The sequence below is a fragment of the Geotrypetes seraphini genome, chromosome 2 (genome assembly GCF_902459505.1).
Source record: "Geotrypetes seraphini chromosome 2, aGeoSer1.1, whole genome shotgun sequence".
NCBI lineage: Eukaryota > Metazoa > Chordata > Amphibia > Gymnophiona > Dermophiidae > Geotrypetes > Geotrypetes seraphini.
Window position 1 is genome coordinate 138,726,104 of NC_047085.1, and position 18,233 is coordinate 138,744,336.

Here is an 18,233-nt window from a genome sequence, read left to right on the forward strand (position 1 = left end):
TAAGAGAGTGGTTAAAATGCGTCCCCTACGCTCTAAAGCTGCTCCGTGTCTGCAGCAAACTGTAGACCCATTCGCAATCAGGACCCCCCAACAAATGAATCTGTAGGTGTCCCAGCATTAGCACAGGGGGAAGGAGACTCCTTGGCTTTGGGTTTCGATGTTATACTCTCCCCTCCAGTGTGCAATCTGCCATCCCTTCCCTTGGCTCCTGCTGCTCTAGTGGGGCTTCTTCGAGTGGAAGTCGCTTGTTCTGAAGTCTGTCGGGGGTGAGCTTGCAGTTGAGTCCATGGGACTGTTTGAAAAGCTTAATAAGCAGATAGCCATAGTTGCTGACAAGAAGTCTTCCTGGGCGGCAACATTGGAGAGCATTTGGATTGCTCTCCAGAAGCTAGATACGACCGTAGAGACAACAGCCAGAGAAATTTTGTCTCTTGTGAGTAAAGTCGATAATTTATTTAAAAGTTTGGATGGGACTAAAAAGGAATTCTCCATGCAAATAACATCTTTAAAGGAGGAAATAAGAACATTGAAATACACTTCTGTAATTAAAGACAAACCTTTTTATTGCAGTTTCCCCCTTTTAGAGGCATACATCAATTTTAATTCTTCTTTTACATATACTGCTATTAATTGGAATGATTTACCTACAGAAATAAAGACTGAAGATAGTTCTGTAGAATGTTGAAAACATTTTATATGATAAATTGTAAAGTTAGCATTTGTAGTTAAAGAATTGTAAGGATATCTTTTTTTTATCCAAGGAATTGTATTTTCCCATAGAATTATTGTGTGGGTGTGTTTTTTTTCTCATGTAAATTGCCTTGATCTAAATGGTAAAAATCGGTGAATTGAAACTGGTACAACAGACATCCATAGATTCTGTAAGAAAGAGCTAAAAATAGTTACTCATTTCATGGCTGGTTGCAAAGCACTGATGGTGGAAAAGTTTTATACAGAAAGGCACAAATTGGTACATCTCGTTCATTGGAATCTCTCTAAGCATTACAACAACAGTGCATCGGAAAAGTATTGGCATCAGTAGCATAAGAACATAAGAATTGCAGCTGCTGGGTCAGACCAGTGGTCTATCGTGCCTAGCAGTCTGCTCACACGGCGGTCCTCTGATCAAAGACCAGCACCCTAACTGAGACTAGCCCTACCTGTGTACATTCTGGTTCAGCAGTAACTTGTCTAACTTTGTCTTGAATCCCTGAGGGGTGTTTTCCCCTATGACAGACTCTGGAAGAGCGTTCCAGTTTTCTACTACTCTGGGTGAAGAAGAACTTCCTTACGTGCGTATAGAATCTATCCCCTTTCAATTTTAGAGAGTGCCCTCTCGTTCTCCCTTCCTTGGAGAGGGTGAACAACCCTGTCCTATCTACTAAGTCTATTCCCTTCAGTACCTTGAATGTTTTGATCATGTCCCCTCTCAATCTCCTCTGTTCGAGGGAGAAAAGGCCCAGTTTCTCTAATCTTTCACTGTACGGCAACTCCTCCAACCCCTTAACCATCTTAGTCGCTCTTCTCTGGACCCTTTCGAGTAGTACCATGTCCTTCTTCATGTATGGCGACCAGTGCTGGAAGCAGTACTCCAGGTGAGGGCGCACTATGGCCCAGTACAGCGGCATGATAACCTCCGATCTTTTCGTGATCCTTTCTTTATCATTTCTAGCATTCTGTTCGCCATTTTCGCCACCAACAAGCCTAAGAGAACTGTGGAAAACAAAGATGTTGTGATTAACTGGGACATCTCCTTCCCAAGTGATAAAAGGCTGGATGCCAGAAAACCAAATATAGTAGTAAAAGAGAAAAACACCAGAATGGCATTGATTAAACTAAATTAAACTAAACCTTAAGTTTGTATACCGCATCATCTCCACAGAAGTAGAGCTCGGCACGGTTTACAAGAATTGATATAGAAAGGAACTACAATGAAAAGTAGAAGGACTTAGTAAAGAGAAGTTTAGAGGGACTTAGTATATCAAAGAGGGAGGGGTCATTACATTTTAGAGAAAAGCCAAGTTTTCAAATATTTTCAGAAGAGTTGGAGGGATCCTGAAGAAGAGGGAAGTCCCTAATTTTTCTGCATGGGATATGCCTTTTAAAGAGGGGAAGGATAGTTTGAATTTTTGAGTGGATCTGGTGGTGTTGGGATTAGAGGAGTTCCAAGATAGTGGAAAAAGGGGAGGCAGGATGCCGTGTAGAGACTTGAAGGTTAGGCAGGCGCATTTGTAGTGAACCCTAAGGATTATTGGGAACCAGTGAAGCTTAGACAGAAGCGGGGAGACGTGGTCAAATTTGCTTTTTGCGAAGATTAGTTTAGCCGTGGTGTTCTGAATCCACTGGAGTCTAATGAAGGCTTTTCTTTGTTAGGCTTAAGTAGATGGAGTTACAGTAATCCAGTCTGGAAAGAATGATGGATTGTACGAGGACAGCAAAGTGTTGATGGAAGCAGGATCTCACTTTCCTTAACTTGTGAAAATTGAAAAAGCATTTTTTTACTAAGGAGTTAAGGTGATCGTTGAAGGACAGTGTAGAATCAATGATGATGCCCAGAACTTTACTTGAGTGCTCAAGCTGCAATGTGGTGCCAGAGGATAGTGGGATGAGGGTGGGTAGCTGATCTAATTTTGGGCCGAGCCAAAGTAGTTTTGTTTTGGTCTCGTTTAGTTTCATTTGTACGGTGAGGGCCCAGGATTGGAGGTTCGATCTACATGAAGAGATGTTTTCAGAGAGATTGATGAGGTTAGAGTCGGTCTCGAGGAGGACAAGGATGTCATCGGCGTAAGTGTAAAGTGTTTCCAAGGGGGACAGTTGGAGGAGTTTCAGGGAGGACATATAAACATTGAAAAGAATTGGGGATAGAGGTGAACCCTGAGGAACTCCACAAATCGGTTTCCACGGGAGGGATGAGGAGCCATTCATGTTAACGAAGTAGGAGCGGGAACGTTGTTTGTACCAAGAAATTATTCAAATTACATGGAGAGAAGGAAAATCCTCAAATTCAAAAAAATACAGTTGGAAACTAACAAAATGTGGCAGAAAGACACACAAATATTTACCATCATGTTGGGAGTTTGATTAAAAAGAACTTCCAAGTGCACCTGGGTAAATTGCCTGTTTAAATTACGTCTTATGAACGCCAGAAAGAAGCTCTTTGGCACAGCAGAAGTACAACTGCGAGCATTCTCAGTAAATTTGAGAGACTTGTACCCCCAGACAGATCAAAAGTCTATTAAGAACAGTATCTTTATTTTCTAATGATGGCCAATTAAGGTCACAAGTACCTGGCAAGATCCCAAAAGAGTAAAACAAATTTTATGCTGCTTATCCCCAGAATAAGCAGTGGATTTCTTCAAGTCCATTTTAGGAAGTTGTCCAGTTTTTATAAGTAGAGACCAGCGGAGTTTTGGCTTTGGCACCATAACTGAATTCAAGAAAGCTTGGGACAAGTACATTGGATCTCTAAGGGAGAGGAGATGATGGTAGATGGCATGGTTAGGCAGACTAGAAAGACCATATGGTTTTTGTCTGTCTTCATTTTTTATGTTTCTTAATAATTTTATTTGATAACATAATACACTTGTCTTTAGTTTCTATCATTCCAATCTGTTGTATTTTATCTGCATTGTATGTACTAGCTCAGCTTGTTGTGAACCGCCTAGAACTTTTTTGGTATGGCGGTATATAAGAATAAAATTATTATTATTAAAGTTTTATTATAAATCAAATTATTCCCCTCCCCTCTTTTCAACATTGTTATATCAAAATGACTAAATGAGGAACCTGACCTCTGATAGCCTCCATGATGCTGCTATTACTATTACTATTACTTATTTCTTTTTTTTTTTTTTTTTTTATAAATTTGAATAATTACAATATCCAATAATATAAAGAAAAAAAGGATCTCATAAAAAAATACATAATCAATACATAATTCCTTTTTAAGCCCACATAAATGGGGAGACATAATACAATTTCACAAACAAATTATAAGAAAAGATAAAGGAAATAATTCTCAATTCACCCTCGCGAATCTTAAACCTTCCTTTTATAGGGATTCTTATTTTTCTTTCCTCTTATTTCTCAGCAGTGAAACTTAAAGGAAAATTTAACTCATTTCTACTATTAATTATTTCTCTAGCGCTACCAGATGCACGCAGCGCTGTACAGAGTCACAAAGAGTAAGAAAACAGTCCCTGCTCGAAAGAGCTTACAATCTAAACAGGCAAGACAGACAAACAAGATGTCATGGATACATGCTAAAGAAGCTTCCCCTCTTCTTGCCCCTTCCTACTTAAAACCCCCATCTCTTCCCCCTCAATGCACATGTTAATACATAGGCCTGGAATCATCCAGAAGGAATCTTGAGGTATGCATAGGAAAGTCATCCATCCGATACAGGATTTGTCCTTATCGCAAGAGACTAAATTTAAGAGCCTCAGCCTGAATAAAGGTGTAGTTGTTTAAAGCAAAACACACATTATTAATTTCTATCAATAAGAGTTCTTGCAATCTGTTACACTAATGCCAGTGGGATGGTGGCTCCCCTGGGTCCAATATTGCAAGATACATTTTTTAAATCCAATATACAGGATTTTATTATCTGTATTCTATTTACTTTTCCCTGAACTCCCAAAGAGGACTTGACTCAAAAGAATTCTTTCAGAGTTGAATATAATGGCTATTGAATAATATGTTCTAAATATCTAATTATGGCCCACAAGACATTCTTGATATTGATGCAAACCCCAGAATGCATGAAAGACGGCATTAGGATCTCCATGACATTTCAAGCAAAGAGGAGATTCTACCTCATTCATTTTATATAACCTTGCTAGGAGCTACGTATAGCGAACTAAATTGGTGTTTTTAGTTCAACACTGTTCACCCAGCAAGGTATATCCTAGATCAGCCTCAGTAAATCTCATGGGACAATAGTCTGGTGTAAGTCCTTCAGTCCACCTTGTAAATTGATCAACTCTTTATCAGGTTGAAATTCCCAGTAATTTCATATACATTAGAAATAGGTTTGTCCAAGGGCAAGACAAAAAACTTTTCTCGATTTAGATTGCCACAGTTTTTATCTGTCTGTTATCCAGGTGGTATATGTCAGTGGTTCCCAACCCTGTCCTGGAGGACCACCAGCCATTCAGGTTTTCAGGATAGCCCTAATTAATATGCACGGAGGAGATTTGCTTGCCTTTCACCTCCATTATATGCAAATCTCTCTCATGCATATTCATTAGGGTTATCCCTAAAACCCGACTAGCTGGTAGTCCTCCAGGACAGGGTTGGGAAACACTTGTGTATGTAATGTGAGACCTGCTGATAACGAATCTATTTGCCGAGTCTAATATTTCCCCAAATACCTATAATATTTGTCTCCCTCATTAATAATGTTCTATAAATTAATACCTTGTTCTCTCCAAGTTATCACTTTTGGGATAAGTAAACCATATGGAAAATCTGCATTTCCTTGTATTTGAAATACTGTATTCTAGTACAGTGTTTTTCAACCTTTTTACACCTATGGACCGGCAGAAATAAAAGAATTATTCTGTGGACCGTCATCAGTCCATGGACTGGCGGTTGAAGAACACTGGGCTAAGTCGTGGGCCAGACCCCGCCCATCTCTACCCAATCTCCACCCCAGAACCCGCCCCCACAATAGTACTAATTGCACCTTGCACATCCCGTGCTTCATCTGGAAGCCTTCCCTCTGACGTTGCAACGTCAGAGAGAAGGCTTCCGGTTCAGGCGCAGGATGCCCACAGGAGCCACTGCCCGTGGCTTTGTGCACTGAATCAGTTAGGAAGAGGGAGCTGGCTCGAAGATAACGCCGCATTGATTGCACCGTAGACCGTCGGTTGAAGAAACACTGTTTTGGGCCTGATGCACGTGCTGGCCCTGTGGACCGGCAGGAAATTTCTGTGGACTGGCACTGGTCCATAGACCGGTGGTTGAAGAACACTGTTCTAGTACACCCAGAACCAAAAGTCCAAAGCTTAGCTATATCCTTCCAGAAAGTCTTAATAGGATGAACTTTATTGCTAGCTCTCGGATATTTAAGGAGGGTCAGAATTTTTGCATGTAGATAAAACAGATGCCAAGGGTGAAACAGTGCCTTTTCCATTGTCAGGTGACGTTTTGTGGTTTATAAACATGTCACTGGAATATAATCCTCCTTATTTAATAAACAATCACTCAAGGGTCTAATCAAATAAGCCATATGTTTTGACAACAGGCAAGCCCAGGTCTCTTCCCCCCCCTCCACCCCAACCCCCACACACAGTTCCAGCTTCCTTTTAAATACGTAAACTTAATATTGGCTTTCTTCCCTTCCTAAAAGAAGCAGACCACTTCTCTATTAAGGCTTCTATTGTTGAGGTTTTTTGTTTTAAGTACAGCAGGCGTGTCTGCAATAGATGTAGCCATTTGGGGAAGATAATCATATAGAATAGATTTATTGTACCCATTAAGGACAAAAGGAGTCCAGACTAGTTTTGTAAGCTATATTCTTCATTGAATTCAGCAGTTTTGGAAACATTTAGATGATACAGGCGAGAGCTGTGTACCATGGTAAGTAAAGGAGTTCATTTTAACTGACATTCCAACATCTTCCTTTTCAAGATTTGTGTCTGCAAGGCCAATACCTCTGATTTAGAATGATTCAGTCTAAAACCTGTAAATTTACAGAATTCTCTGAAATTCTCTAAAAGCACTGGGGGAGAGAGCTTTTAAAATGTTAAGTCCAATAAAAAAAAGCTATAATTTTTCTCTCTCTCTTTTTTTTTTTTCTATTTATTACCTTTAAAAGTGGATTTGCATGTCTACCACACCAATATTCTAGAAAAGGATAACTTCAAAATTCAAGGACTTGGAAGATTTGGGAAAAGTTATAATTTGTAAACTGCTTTGATTTTATTTCCTGGTGCGGCAAATGTGACTAAGCCCATAGAAATTGAATGGGTTTCATTGCATTTGTCACATGGGAAACACTACCGCAGCTTTGTAAAAGGAGCCCTTAGTGTTCATCTGCATCTCAATCTGTGTATGTTAATTTCAATTAAGTGAAACAATTTTCTGACAAAACTTAAAAATTAGCATCCCATTCTTTACAAACTTAGGATTATTCTGTTGCAAGCCCAGTGGCTCTTAACCTTATTTTATTGTTAACATAAGAACATAAAAATAGCCTTACTGGGTCAGACCAATGGTCCATCAAGCCCAGTAGCCCTGTTCTCATGGTGGCCAATCCAGATTACTAGTACCTGGCCAAAACCCAAGGAGTAGCAATATTCCATGCTACTGATCCAGGGCAAGCAGTGACTTTCCCCCATGTCTTTCTTAATAACAGACTATGGACTTTTCCTCCAGGAACTTGTCCAAACCTTTCTTAAAACCAGCTACGCTATGGTTTTTTTGTTTTTTTTTTGGGGGGGGTGGTTGGTTTTTTTTAAAATTCAGTTTTTAACAGGTGCAACTGAGTCAAGAACCATACATAACATTAAAAGGAAATAAAATAAAAAATGAGATAATATTTAAAAGGAGAATAGGCACAAATCAAATCCAAAACAAGAGCTACATATTCATTGTCTAAAGTAGAAAGGAATTCTAGTCCTTATCAAATTTTGCCTTATTTTTCAGTTCAGATGTTAATTTTTCCATCTTGTAACTCATTGAAACCTTATCAAGCCATCCTGCAATAGATGGTAAGGAAGAATGTCTCTGTGCCAAGCTCCTGCATTCCTAGAAAGGCTTCTAATCCCTTATATTCCTACAAAATCTTTAAGATCTGAGGAAAAATCTTTCCTCGTAGTCCCTTCATTAAGATTCATTTATTGAAGGAGGACACAATCTTTTCTGTCACGGCCCCTCAAATCTAGAACTTGCTTCCAATCTATATAAGGGGAAAAAAATTGCTTAATAAGTTCAAAAGTCTTTTGAAAAGCTGGCTTTTTAAGGACACTTTTAACTGAGTTGTCTGTATTCTATACAATCAGGATACTTTACAGGATAATTTATTGTAATATGCTCTGTAAAGTTTGTAGGGCATATTGGTGAAAAAGCATAATGTAATTTAATTGTTAGATATTTTTTGTATCTCTCAAGGACTGGCTGGCAGCAATAGAAGAACACTCTGCATATAGCACACATTACTGCACTCAAGATCAACTGAGTGATGAAGAAGAGGATGACATGGTGGTGATTGGAGAGTTGCAAGAATCTTTGGAGGTAAATTGGTATGGCAAAATTTCCCTGTTCCTTAGTTTATCGGTTATATCTGATGTTCCATGTCAGAAAATATAGATGTGGTTATTAGAAGATGAAGTTAGACAAGTTCCTGCTAGACCAGAACGTACGCAGGTAAGACTAGACTCAGTTAGGGCTCTGGTCCTTTACCTAAGGGCCACCATGGGAGCAGACTGCTGGGCACGATGGACCATTGGTCTGACCCAGCAGTGGCATTTCTTATGTTATGTAATCATCTCCTATAAAATTGGATGCTCAAAGGTCAAGTAGTGGTCATATGAAGCTGGAGGGAGGGAAACACAGAGGAAATACATAGAAACATTGAATATGTTTGCAGAAGATAAGCTTGTGATCCACCTAGTCTTCTTAGGTCCATTTCTACTTAAATGTCATTGGACATTCTTTCTCTTTCGTCAGACTTTATAATCGGGCAACCTTTATGCCTGTCCTATGACATCTTGAATTCTGTTTCTTTTTGTCTTTACAACATCCCTATAAAGTCAGTTCATGCACCTACCAAGCTTTTTGTGAAGAAATGTTTTCTCATTTTAGGCTCCTTTACGAAACTGTAGTAGAGCTCTGATGCTCAGAGGAATTCTATGAGCGTTGAAGCATTTACCTCGCTGGCCCATAGTAGAAACTTCTACCAAAGCTCTACTGAAGCTTTTTTAAAAGCCAGCAATTGTTCCTAAGTCTACCCTCTTGAAACCTCATATAACTTCCTTGTTCTAGACCAGGGATCTCAAAGTCCGCAATCCAGTTGGGTTTTCAGGATTTCTCCAATGAATATGCATTGAAAGCAGTGCATGCACATAGATCTCATGCATACTCATTGGGGAAATCCTGAAAACCCGACTGGATTGTGGCCCTCAAAGAGGGACTTTGAGACCCCTGTTCTAGACCATTTATTCTTTTCTTATCTTTATCTCTGGGGTAGACATATTTATGTATTGGGATTTATTAACTGTCTTTATAAAGAGATTCACTCAAGGTGGTGTACAGCAAGTACAGTTTAACATAAAAAACTTACAATTTTGTTAACAGCATAACAGTAGTAAAAAGACAAGTATAAACATAATTACAATGAATGAGGTAAACTAAAAATCGGTGACTTGAAACTTAACAGGACTATTGTGAAATAGTTTCAAAAATATACTAAACAGAACTGAAATTCAAATAGCAGAGATAAAATACAATAATAATAATAACTATTCTTCTATACCGCCACAATCTTGCGACTTCTAGGCGGTTTACAATCAAGAGTGCTGGACATTCAGTGAAATACAATAAGTAGATATTCAGAGGAAATACAGAGATCAGAGACCTCAGGAGTGTCAGCATAATAGTTATGAAATACCTATTTAGTACACATTAGAACATTTAAACAACATAAATGTGTCGCTACTGCTTTTCTATAATACAGCTTTTCATTTAGCCGAGGGACCAAGTGCAGATATTAGATGAGGGCAAGATAGGTGGCACAGAATCCGCTGGGATAAACAAAGAAGGTGGCTAAACTAAAGGCAAGTTGATTATACAGTTAAACAAGATACAGTGGTGCCTCACACAACGAACTTAATTGGTTCCAGGAGCAAGTTTGTTATGTGAAACGTTCGTTATGTGAAACGCGTTTTCCCATAGGAATACATGTAAAAAAAAATAATTCGTTCTGCAGCATAAAATATGCTAAGATGACATAAAAAAAGATAAATTTTTGGTTATTATTTTTATTTAGATACATCTAAAAACATAATTGTTTTTTAAAACAACACACATTTTTTAAATTTAAAGACAGACTAAGTAGAGTCTAATTTTACAGTGAGAGGGCAGAGTCTCAGCGGCAAAAACTGGGACTTAACTGTTCATTTTTTTTTTTTTCTACCGTGTTTCCCCGATGATAAGGCAGGGCCATCAAATAAGACAGCCCCCCCTTTTTAGAAAAAAATGTAAAATAAGGCACCCCCCCCGCAAATAAGCCACCCACCGATACCTGCGCTTACCCGAATCGGGTGGTACGGTGGGTGACTCCGTGTGGTCCTTGGCACCCCCGACACGATCGGGGCAAGAGGGAGCTCAAGCCCTCTTGCCCCCCCGACTCCCCGACACGATCGGGGCAAGAGGGAGCCCAAGCCCTCTTGCCCCCCGACTCCCCGACACGATCGGGGCAAGAGGGAGCCCAAGCCCTCTTGCCCCCCCGACTCCCCGACACGATCGGGGCAAGAGGGAGCCCAAGCCCTCTTGCCCCGCCGATTCCCCAACTCCCCGACAATATCGGGCCAGGAGGGAGCCCAAGTCCTCCTGGCCACGGCGACCCCCTAACCCCACCCTGCACTACATTACGGGCAGGAGGGATCCCAGGCCCTCCTGCCCTCGACGCAAACCCCCCTCCCCCCAACGACCGCCCCCCCCAAGAGCCTCCGACCGCCCCCCCAGCCGACCCGCGACCCCCCTGGCCGACCCCCACGACACCCCCAACCCCCTTCCCCGTACCTTTCTGTAGTTGGCCGGACAGACGGGAGCCAAACCCGCCTGTCCGGCAGGCAGCCAACGACGGAATGAGGCCGGATTGGCCCATCCGTCCCAAAGCTCCGCCTACTGGTGGGGCCTAAGGCGCCTGGGCCAATCAGAATAGGCCCGGGAGCCTTAGGTCCCTCCTGGGGGCAGGGCCTGAGGCACATGGTCGGGTTGGGCCCATGTGCCTCAGGCCCCGCCCCCAGGAGGGACCTAAGGCTCCCGGGCCTATTCTGATTGGCCCAGGCGCCTTAGGCCCCACCAGTAGGCGGAGCTTTGGGACGGATGGGCCAATCCGGCCTCATTCCGTCGTTGGCTGCCTGCCGGACAGGCGGGTTTGGCTCCCGTCTGTCCGGCCAACTACAGAAAGGTACGGGGAAGGGGGTTGGGGGTGTCGTGGGGGTCGGCCAGGGGGGTCGCGGGTCGGCTGGGGGGCGGTCGGAGGTTCTTGGGGGGGGGGGCGGTCGTTGGGGGGGGGGGGGTTTGCGTCGAGGGCAGGAGGGCCTGGGATCCCTCCTGCCCGTAATGTAGTGCAGGGTGGGGTTAGGGGGTCGCCGTGGCCAGGAGGACTTGGGCTCCCTCCTGGCCCGATCGTGTCGGGGAGTCGGGGGGGCAAGAGGGCTTGAGCTCCCTCTTGCCCCGATCGTGTCGGGGAGTCGGGGGGGCAAGAGGGCTTGGGCTCCCTCTTGCCCCGATCGTGTCGGGGAGTCGGGGGGGCAAGAGGGCTTGAGCTCCCTCTTGCCCCGATCGTGTCGGGGAGTCGGGGGGGCAAGAGGGCTTGAGCTCCCTCTTGCCCCGATCGTGTCGGGGAGTCGGGGGGGCAAGAGGGCTTGGGCTCCCTCTTGCCCCGATCGTGTCGGGGAGTCGGGGGGGCAAGAGGGCTTGGGCTCCCTCTTGCCCCGATCGTGTCGGGGAGTCGGGGGGGGGGGGGCAAGAGGGAGCCAGGCGGAGAGAGGGCAGTTAAGCGCAGTGCCTGCGCGGAAGGATGCAGCTCGGGCGACTTCGTTGTGTGAAACGAAGTTCGTTGTACGAATCAAGACATAAAGTTCGTTGTGCGCAGCGTTCGCTGTGCGAGGCGTCCGTTATGCGAGGCACCACTGTATAAGGAACTGATGCAAGTTAGTATGTGTAGCAAGCTAGTCCAGGCAGTGTGAGTCTGCATCAGCTCCAACTAATTCAGAATGCTGAAAGAAGTGTGACCACCCTACACACTTCCTGCATAAACCACACTGGCTACCAGCACTTTACAGGGCTAAATTTAAAACTCTTGTATTTGATTTTCAAGGTCCTCAACCAAAACGGGCCACATTTTTGAAGTCCTCTCAAGGAGCATCACTACCTGTACCCTCATCTAAAGAAATTGAATGATGCGATACCTAGCAGCAAGCATTCTCAGGAGTAGCCCCACACCTATGTATTAAAAGCTTGGGAGAAGAACTAGGCTTTCACCTGCTTCCTGAAGTAGAGGTAGTCTCAAGATAGCCCCTCTGGGAGTAAATTTCAGGGTGTGGGGCTACTCCTGAGAATGCTTGCTGCTAGGTATCGCATCATTCAATTTCTTTAGATGAGGGTACAGGTAGTGATGCTCCTTCAAAAATGTGGCTCATTTTGTCTGAGAACCTTGAAAATCAAACAGAGTTTTAAATTTAGCCCTGTAAGGTGCTGGTAGCCAATGTGGTTTATGCAGGAAGTGTGTAAGGTGGTCACACTTCTTTCAGCATTCTGAATTAGTTGGAGCTGATGCAGACTCTTTTCGGTTAGACTAAAGTACAGGGCATGATAGTCGGGATATTATCGAGGACTGTAGTCAGTCGTGATATTATCATAGGACTGTGGTCAGACTTGTCTTTTCAATATATGGAGAGAAATTTCATAGCTTCTGTAGATAAGAGACAATATTTAAAGGCTGTTTGAATTTGCGGGATCAGACTGAGTGATGAGTCTAGCAGTATCCCAAGATTCCTGATCTGTGATTTTAAGGGGAGTTCATGCTTCCCAAAAGGTATTTTGAAGTCAGGTATTTGTCCACTTGTGTTAAGAACCCAAAGAATCTGTTTTTCTTGGGTTCTTTTCCTTAAGATTTTTGGTGTACACCTTGTGCCATTTTGGAAGCTTTTTTGTAAATTGCCTCTATTTGATTTTTTTAATATCCATTTGAAGATAATGGCAGTATTCTAGGTGAGGCCTCATAAGACTTATAGAGAGGCATTATCTTCTATTTATACCTCTCCTAGCCACCCTTTTAACTGTCTGGCTCTAGCCACTGCTTTATGATCCTGTGTAACTATTTGAAATCATAAGATACTATCATCCCAGGTCTTTTTTGTAGTTAGTGCATAACAGTATCTCATCTATCTTTTATCACTCCCTTTGATCTCTACACCCCAAATGCTTGATTCTGTATTTTTTGAGCGTTAACTTGCAAGCATTTGCCAACTCTTTTCTTAGGTCACAGTTAATTCTGCCTTTTTTCACAGGGGAGAAAGACTGTGTAGAACAGTGTTTCTCAAGTTGGTCCTGGAGTACCCCCTTGCCAGTCAGGTGTTCAGGATATTCACAATGAATATGCATGGAAAAGATTTGCATACAATGTAGGCAACCCAAATTCATGCCTATTCATTGTGGATATCCTAAAAACCTGATGGCAAGGGGGTTATTCCAGGACCAACTTGAGAGATACTAGTGTAGAAGAACTTGCTGTTCTCTGCAAGAGACATAATTTTTCTTCTAAGACCCCCAGCAGAAATTTAAAACAGCTGGTCATAGGACCAATTCTTAAAGCAATCTATTAACCTTACCATTTTCAGAGTGAACTCTGATTACTACCAGTCTTACCATCTTGGTGGTCTACCCTCAGGCTGTTAAGTTAAGCTGCTGACAGCCATGCACTAAATTAAGATTGATTATTCAATACCAGGCCATGTCTGACCTATGACATTGAATGTCCAGATAACTGTTGATCAACCGGAAATTAACAGGTCACTGGCTAATATTCAGACCAGTGCCCAGTTAGCCTAGTGGATAAAGTTAGGATAGCCTTTTTACTGCCCCAAGTTTATCCACTTAACTGCTTGGCAGGCTGAAATATCACTGCTAACCAGTAGAGGTGGTGGAGATGAAGACTTTGTCTAAGTTCAAGAAAACGGTGGGACAGGCACATGGGATCTCTTAGGGAGGGGAGAAGATAATTGCTGAGGATGAGCAGACTAGATGGGCCATTTGGCCTTTATCTGCCTTTATGTTTCTAAATGCTGGCTGTAGCTCTGGATCACCTCAGCACTAACTATGCTGTGTCTGGGGGATTACAAGCAATATTCAGCAGTGCTACCAGCTTAAGTGTCACTGAATGTTGCCAGTAGGGTTTAACCAGACAGGAGATACCCCTACCTGTTTAAATATACATTGGCCATCAGTATATTGCATTTTGATCCCTTCAGTGATGTATGTGTTGCCTAAGTGGTTAATTTTTGTAGACTGTTTCGGATTTTTCTTTGAAAATAATGTGTGGTCAACCTTTCTGTTACTAAGGGGCTCAGTGTTGAAAGCCAAAATAAAGGAAAGCTGATAAGCTAGTGTGTAGTATTGGTAAGCTGTTGTGGTCCATGATTTAACTACTGAGCAGAAGGAAACAGTGATTTCAAAGCATGTTATCAGCCAGACTGTACAGTTCTTGAATATCTATGACATGTATTCAAATCATTAGATTGTTGGCATCTCGGAATATTTTTCCTTAATTTGTCAGTGCTAATCTTAAATGATCAACAGCCAATTCTGTTACATCCCTTCCAGATTCTATACACTAGGGGTTCATAATCGAAAGAGAAAAACATCCAAAAACCAGCCTAAGTTGGCACTTGGATGAACATTTCTCAAAAACGTCCAAGTGCCGATAATAAAACCGGATTTTGGACGTATTTCTAAACGACTTAGGCCTTCATAGTGCTGCTGAATGACCAAAGCTAAACGGGGCGTTTCGGGAGGCGTGTCGAGGGCGGGAGTTAGGCAGGACATGGGCCGGCTTAGACTTAGTCATACAGCATGTATAATCAAAAGTTATACAGCCCACGATCGACGGAACTTGGACGTTGTGACTTAGACCATGTAAAACATGGTCTAAGTCACAAAAACCCACCTAAAGTCACCAGATAAGCATTGCAAACACATAAAACAGGCCCCCACACACAACCCCAGTGATCACCGACCCCCCTCACCCCCATAAAAATTTTAATCACAACTTTAAAATTTAGCTTCCAGACCATCATCACCTGGCCACCTGGCATAGGAAAGCCTAGTCATGCTGCATAAACCATCTTGGGGTTGGGTTAGGGACCCATGCCCATATGCCCCTGTAATCACTGCATTGATATTGAAACATGTGCACTCCCCCTATACACTCCCAAAACCCTTTTGTACTGACATATAAGTGGCTCCTGCAGCCATAAGGGCTATTGGGGTGGTAGATAAGTGGGTCTAGGGGATTCTGGAGGTGGTTTGTGGGGGGGGGGGGCTCACTGTAACCTATAAGGGAGCTGTAGGGAGGAGAAGCTATGGCACCCTTTTTGTGAAGTTCACAGCGGTGCCCTGTAAGGTACCCCACTATTTAGGTGGCATGTCTGGGTGTGCAGTGCATCACTTTGCAGACCCCTCCCATGTCCAACAGGGCTTGCTCTAGGCATTTTGAACTTGGATGGAAAGTTGGACGAAAATGTGGTAGAAAGATGGACGATTTAGTGGCTTGGACGATCAGATCGGCAGGACGTAAAATTAGACAATTTTCAAAACAAAAAAAAAGTTGGACGTATCTTTCGAAAATGTGTCTTAAGCTCTTAACTTTGGACGACTTGCGAGATGGACGTAAACGGACTTAGACGTCCCTTTCGATTATGCCCCTCTAGGTGTTCAATCCCAACCTGCATACCGGGAGTTGCAGAAATCCACAAACCTTTATGAGCACATGCTCCACTCCCTTAGTCTGAGAGCTAGTAAACATATCCAGTTACAATTTCTGCAAGCAATCCGTGCAGAAGTCTCTGGCAGTTGCTCTGCTTTTTCTTATGGGGGTTTTTTTTTAAAATTTATTTTTTTGCTTAAAGTTCATTTCTTGGTGGCTTCAGTGCCTTGAGACCCCTTCACAGTGGTCCCCTGTCGGAGAATGTGGTGAAATCAGCATAGCAGGGTTTGAAAAGGTTTAGATAATTTTCTAAAAGAGAAGTCCATAGGCCATTATTGAGATGGCTTAGGGAAGTTCACCGTTTATTCGTAGGATAAGCAGCATGAAATCTGTTTACTCATTGGGATCTTGCTAGGTACCTGTGACCTAGGTTAGCTCCTGTTGGAAACAGGATACCTAGGCTTGATGGATCTTTAGTCTGTCCCAGTATGGCAATTTTTATGTTCTTATTTTTGAGCTCTTTCAGGCCCCTGAGGTGAATACCATCCAGTCCTAAGGATTTATTGCTCTTCAATTTGTCAATTGCATTTATTATATCTTGATAGCAATATGCTTTAATTTCTCAGAATCATCACCATTAAAGAATACTTCCATTTTGAATATGCCCCCCTATATCATTTTTGGTAAAAACCAAGGTAAAAATAATTTTATCTCTTCATCCTATAATTTGGCACCAATGCCAAGATTCTATAAACAGCACCTGAGGTTAGGCGCCTAGATCAGGGTACTTAGTTGATCCAGGCACCTAACAATTATTTAAAAGCTTAATCGGTGCCAATAATGAGCATTTATGAGTGAAGAGTATGGAGAGGGATGCTTGGAATGAATAAATGATCAAAATAAAAAGGAGTGTGAAATTGTCAGATGAAGACGAGAAGCAAAATTTTGTAGGTGAGTCTATGGGTTATAGGGAGCCAGTCCAGGGGTTCTCTTGCTGGGACTGGTATGCCCATCCCATATTTGGAAAATTAAAATTTCTACTTCATTGCAGTCTTAAAAATTCTTCATTCATGTTTGTTTGTTTTTTTTTTGCTGTAATGTCCAGTATGTATTATATCAGTGTAAACGAGAGTTTTCATTCTCTTCTCTTTAAGAGAAGTATTATGTGTTGCTTCACATAAGCAATAAGTAAAAGGAAGTAGTACTCCTATCTCCTTTGCTAACAAGAAGTGAAATTCATTTTAGAAATGTCTTATATGAGGTTTATTTCTTAAGCAGGTTGTGCTGTCGGCCAAATTAGAGGTAATTGGGGAAGCTTTAGATAGTATAACAAATGGTTCCAGACCTGGAGTTTCTTGGTTTTAGGGTTAAACTTTTAGGATCAGTTAAAAAAATAAAAGTACAGAAATCCCACATATCCATCTTATACAATTCTTAAATGGCATATTATAGTCTAGAAATGTAACTTCCTTGAGGACATTGAATTAAGGGTACGCAGCACAGATGGTAGCACGCTGCTGACGAAGAAAAGCAACAGTTAAGTCAGGAACGGAGGGGGGGGGGAAGTAAATACATGCTGCAAAACAAAAACAGGTGTGAATGATTGCTTATTTTCCCAGGATATGTGCTACTTTATGTAATGCACACTATACATTTAATATGATTGCCCAGTTATGTAATAGCATTGTCTGCAAGGTTAAATGGGGTGGTGGATTTTGGTTTTGCTTCTTTAATAGACTGGACATGGCTGTAGTGCACTGAGTCAGAAGCTTAGGCACTAGTATTACATGCTCCATTTGTTTTGGCAGTAGCTTGAATTTCTGCAGGGATTAATTACAAGCATGAATGCTGCAATTTTCCTTCATTACAAAAATTATATATAATGCCACAGCTCTAGCCCAGTTTTTAAGAGGCACAGGATGGCAACTCACTAGAATGAATTCTAGCTATTAGGCTTCCCTCTAAAACTTAATTTAATCCATGGTTGCTGAAAAATTAATGCTGAGAGATCTGAGAGAATAGACTATTGCACCTTGAAATAGATGAAAACTGAGGTAGAACAGGAAATACATATGGCGCGTCTTCCTGCTTACTTAACCAGCCCCTTTAAAACTCTTGACATATGAACCAACTGCTGTTTTTAAAAACCGTGATCAGAACTGCTGTCAGGCAGGAGATTGGGATTCCATTACCGAGCCCATCTTCTGCTTCTGAGCTGTCAAAAGCTGTGGATGTTGTAGAAACAGCATTTATAACCCCTGAGCAAAAGTTGATGAGGAATGGGGTATGGTGGCTGAACTCCCCAGTTGACCAAGATGCAAGGGTCATTGTTGTAATAGCTAGATTACATTGGAGTGGAAACAAGTTATTTTCAGGTGAAGGTTTGTGGTGCTGTAAGAGGCAAGAGAGATCAATTTTCAATTGAATTAGATATCTTTCTCACCCACCCCACTCTACTTTTAAAACAAAATAGAAGGAAATTCTCTGATCCCTGCATCTCCCCTCCCAAGAAGCTCTGCAATTGAATATCTAGTTTAAAAGGTGTTGTGTTTTTTTTTAACAATTTTGATTTCTA

At 42.1% G+C, this 18,233-nt stretch overlaps 1 protein-coding gene across 8 annotated transcripts in view; it reads left to right on the top strand.

Moving 5' to 3' along the window:
- Positions 1 to 18,233, top strand: part of OSBPL1A (oxysterol binding protein like 1A) — a 319,072-nt gene that overhangs the window by 68,159 nt on the left and 232,680 nt on the right. For all 8 annotated transcript variants that reach the window (XM_033933855.1, XM_033933854.1, XM_033933860.1 and 5 more), the window contains one exon: positions 8,116 to 8,238. In XM_033933855.1, coding sequence (XP_033789746.1) covers positions 8,116 to 8,238 — 123 coding nt within the window. The remainder of the gene's footprint in view (positions 1 to 8,115; positions 8,239 to 18,233) is intronic.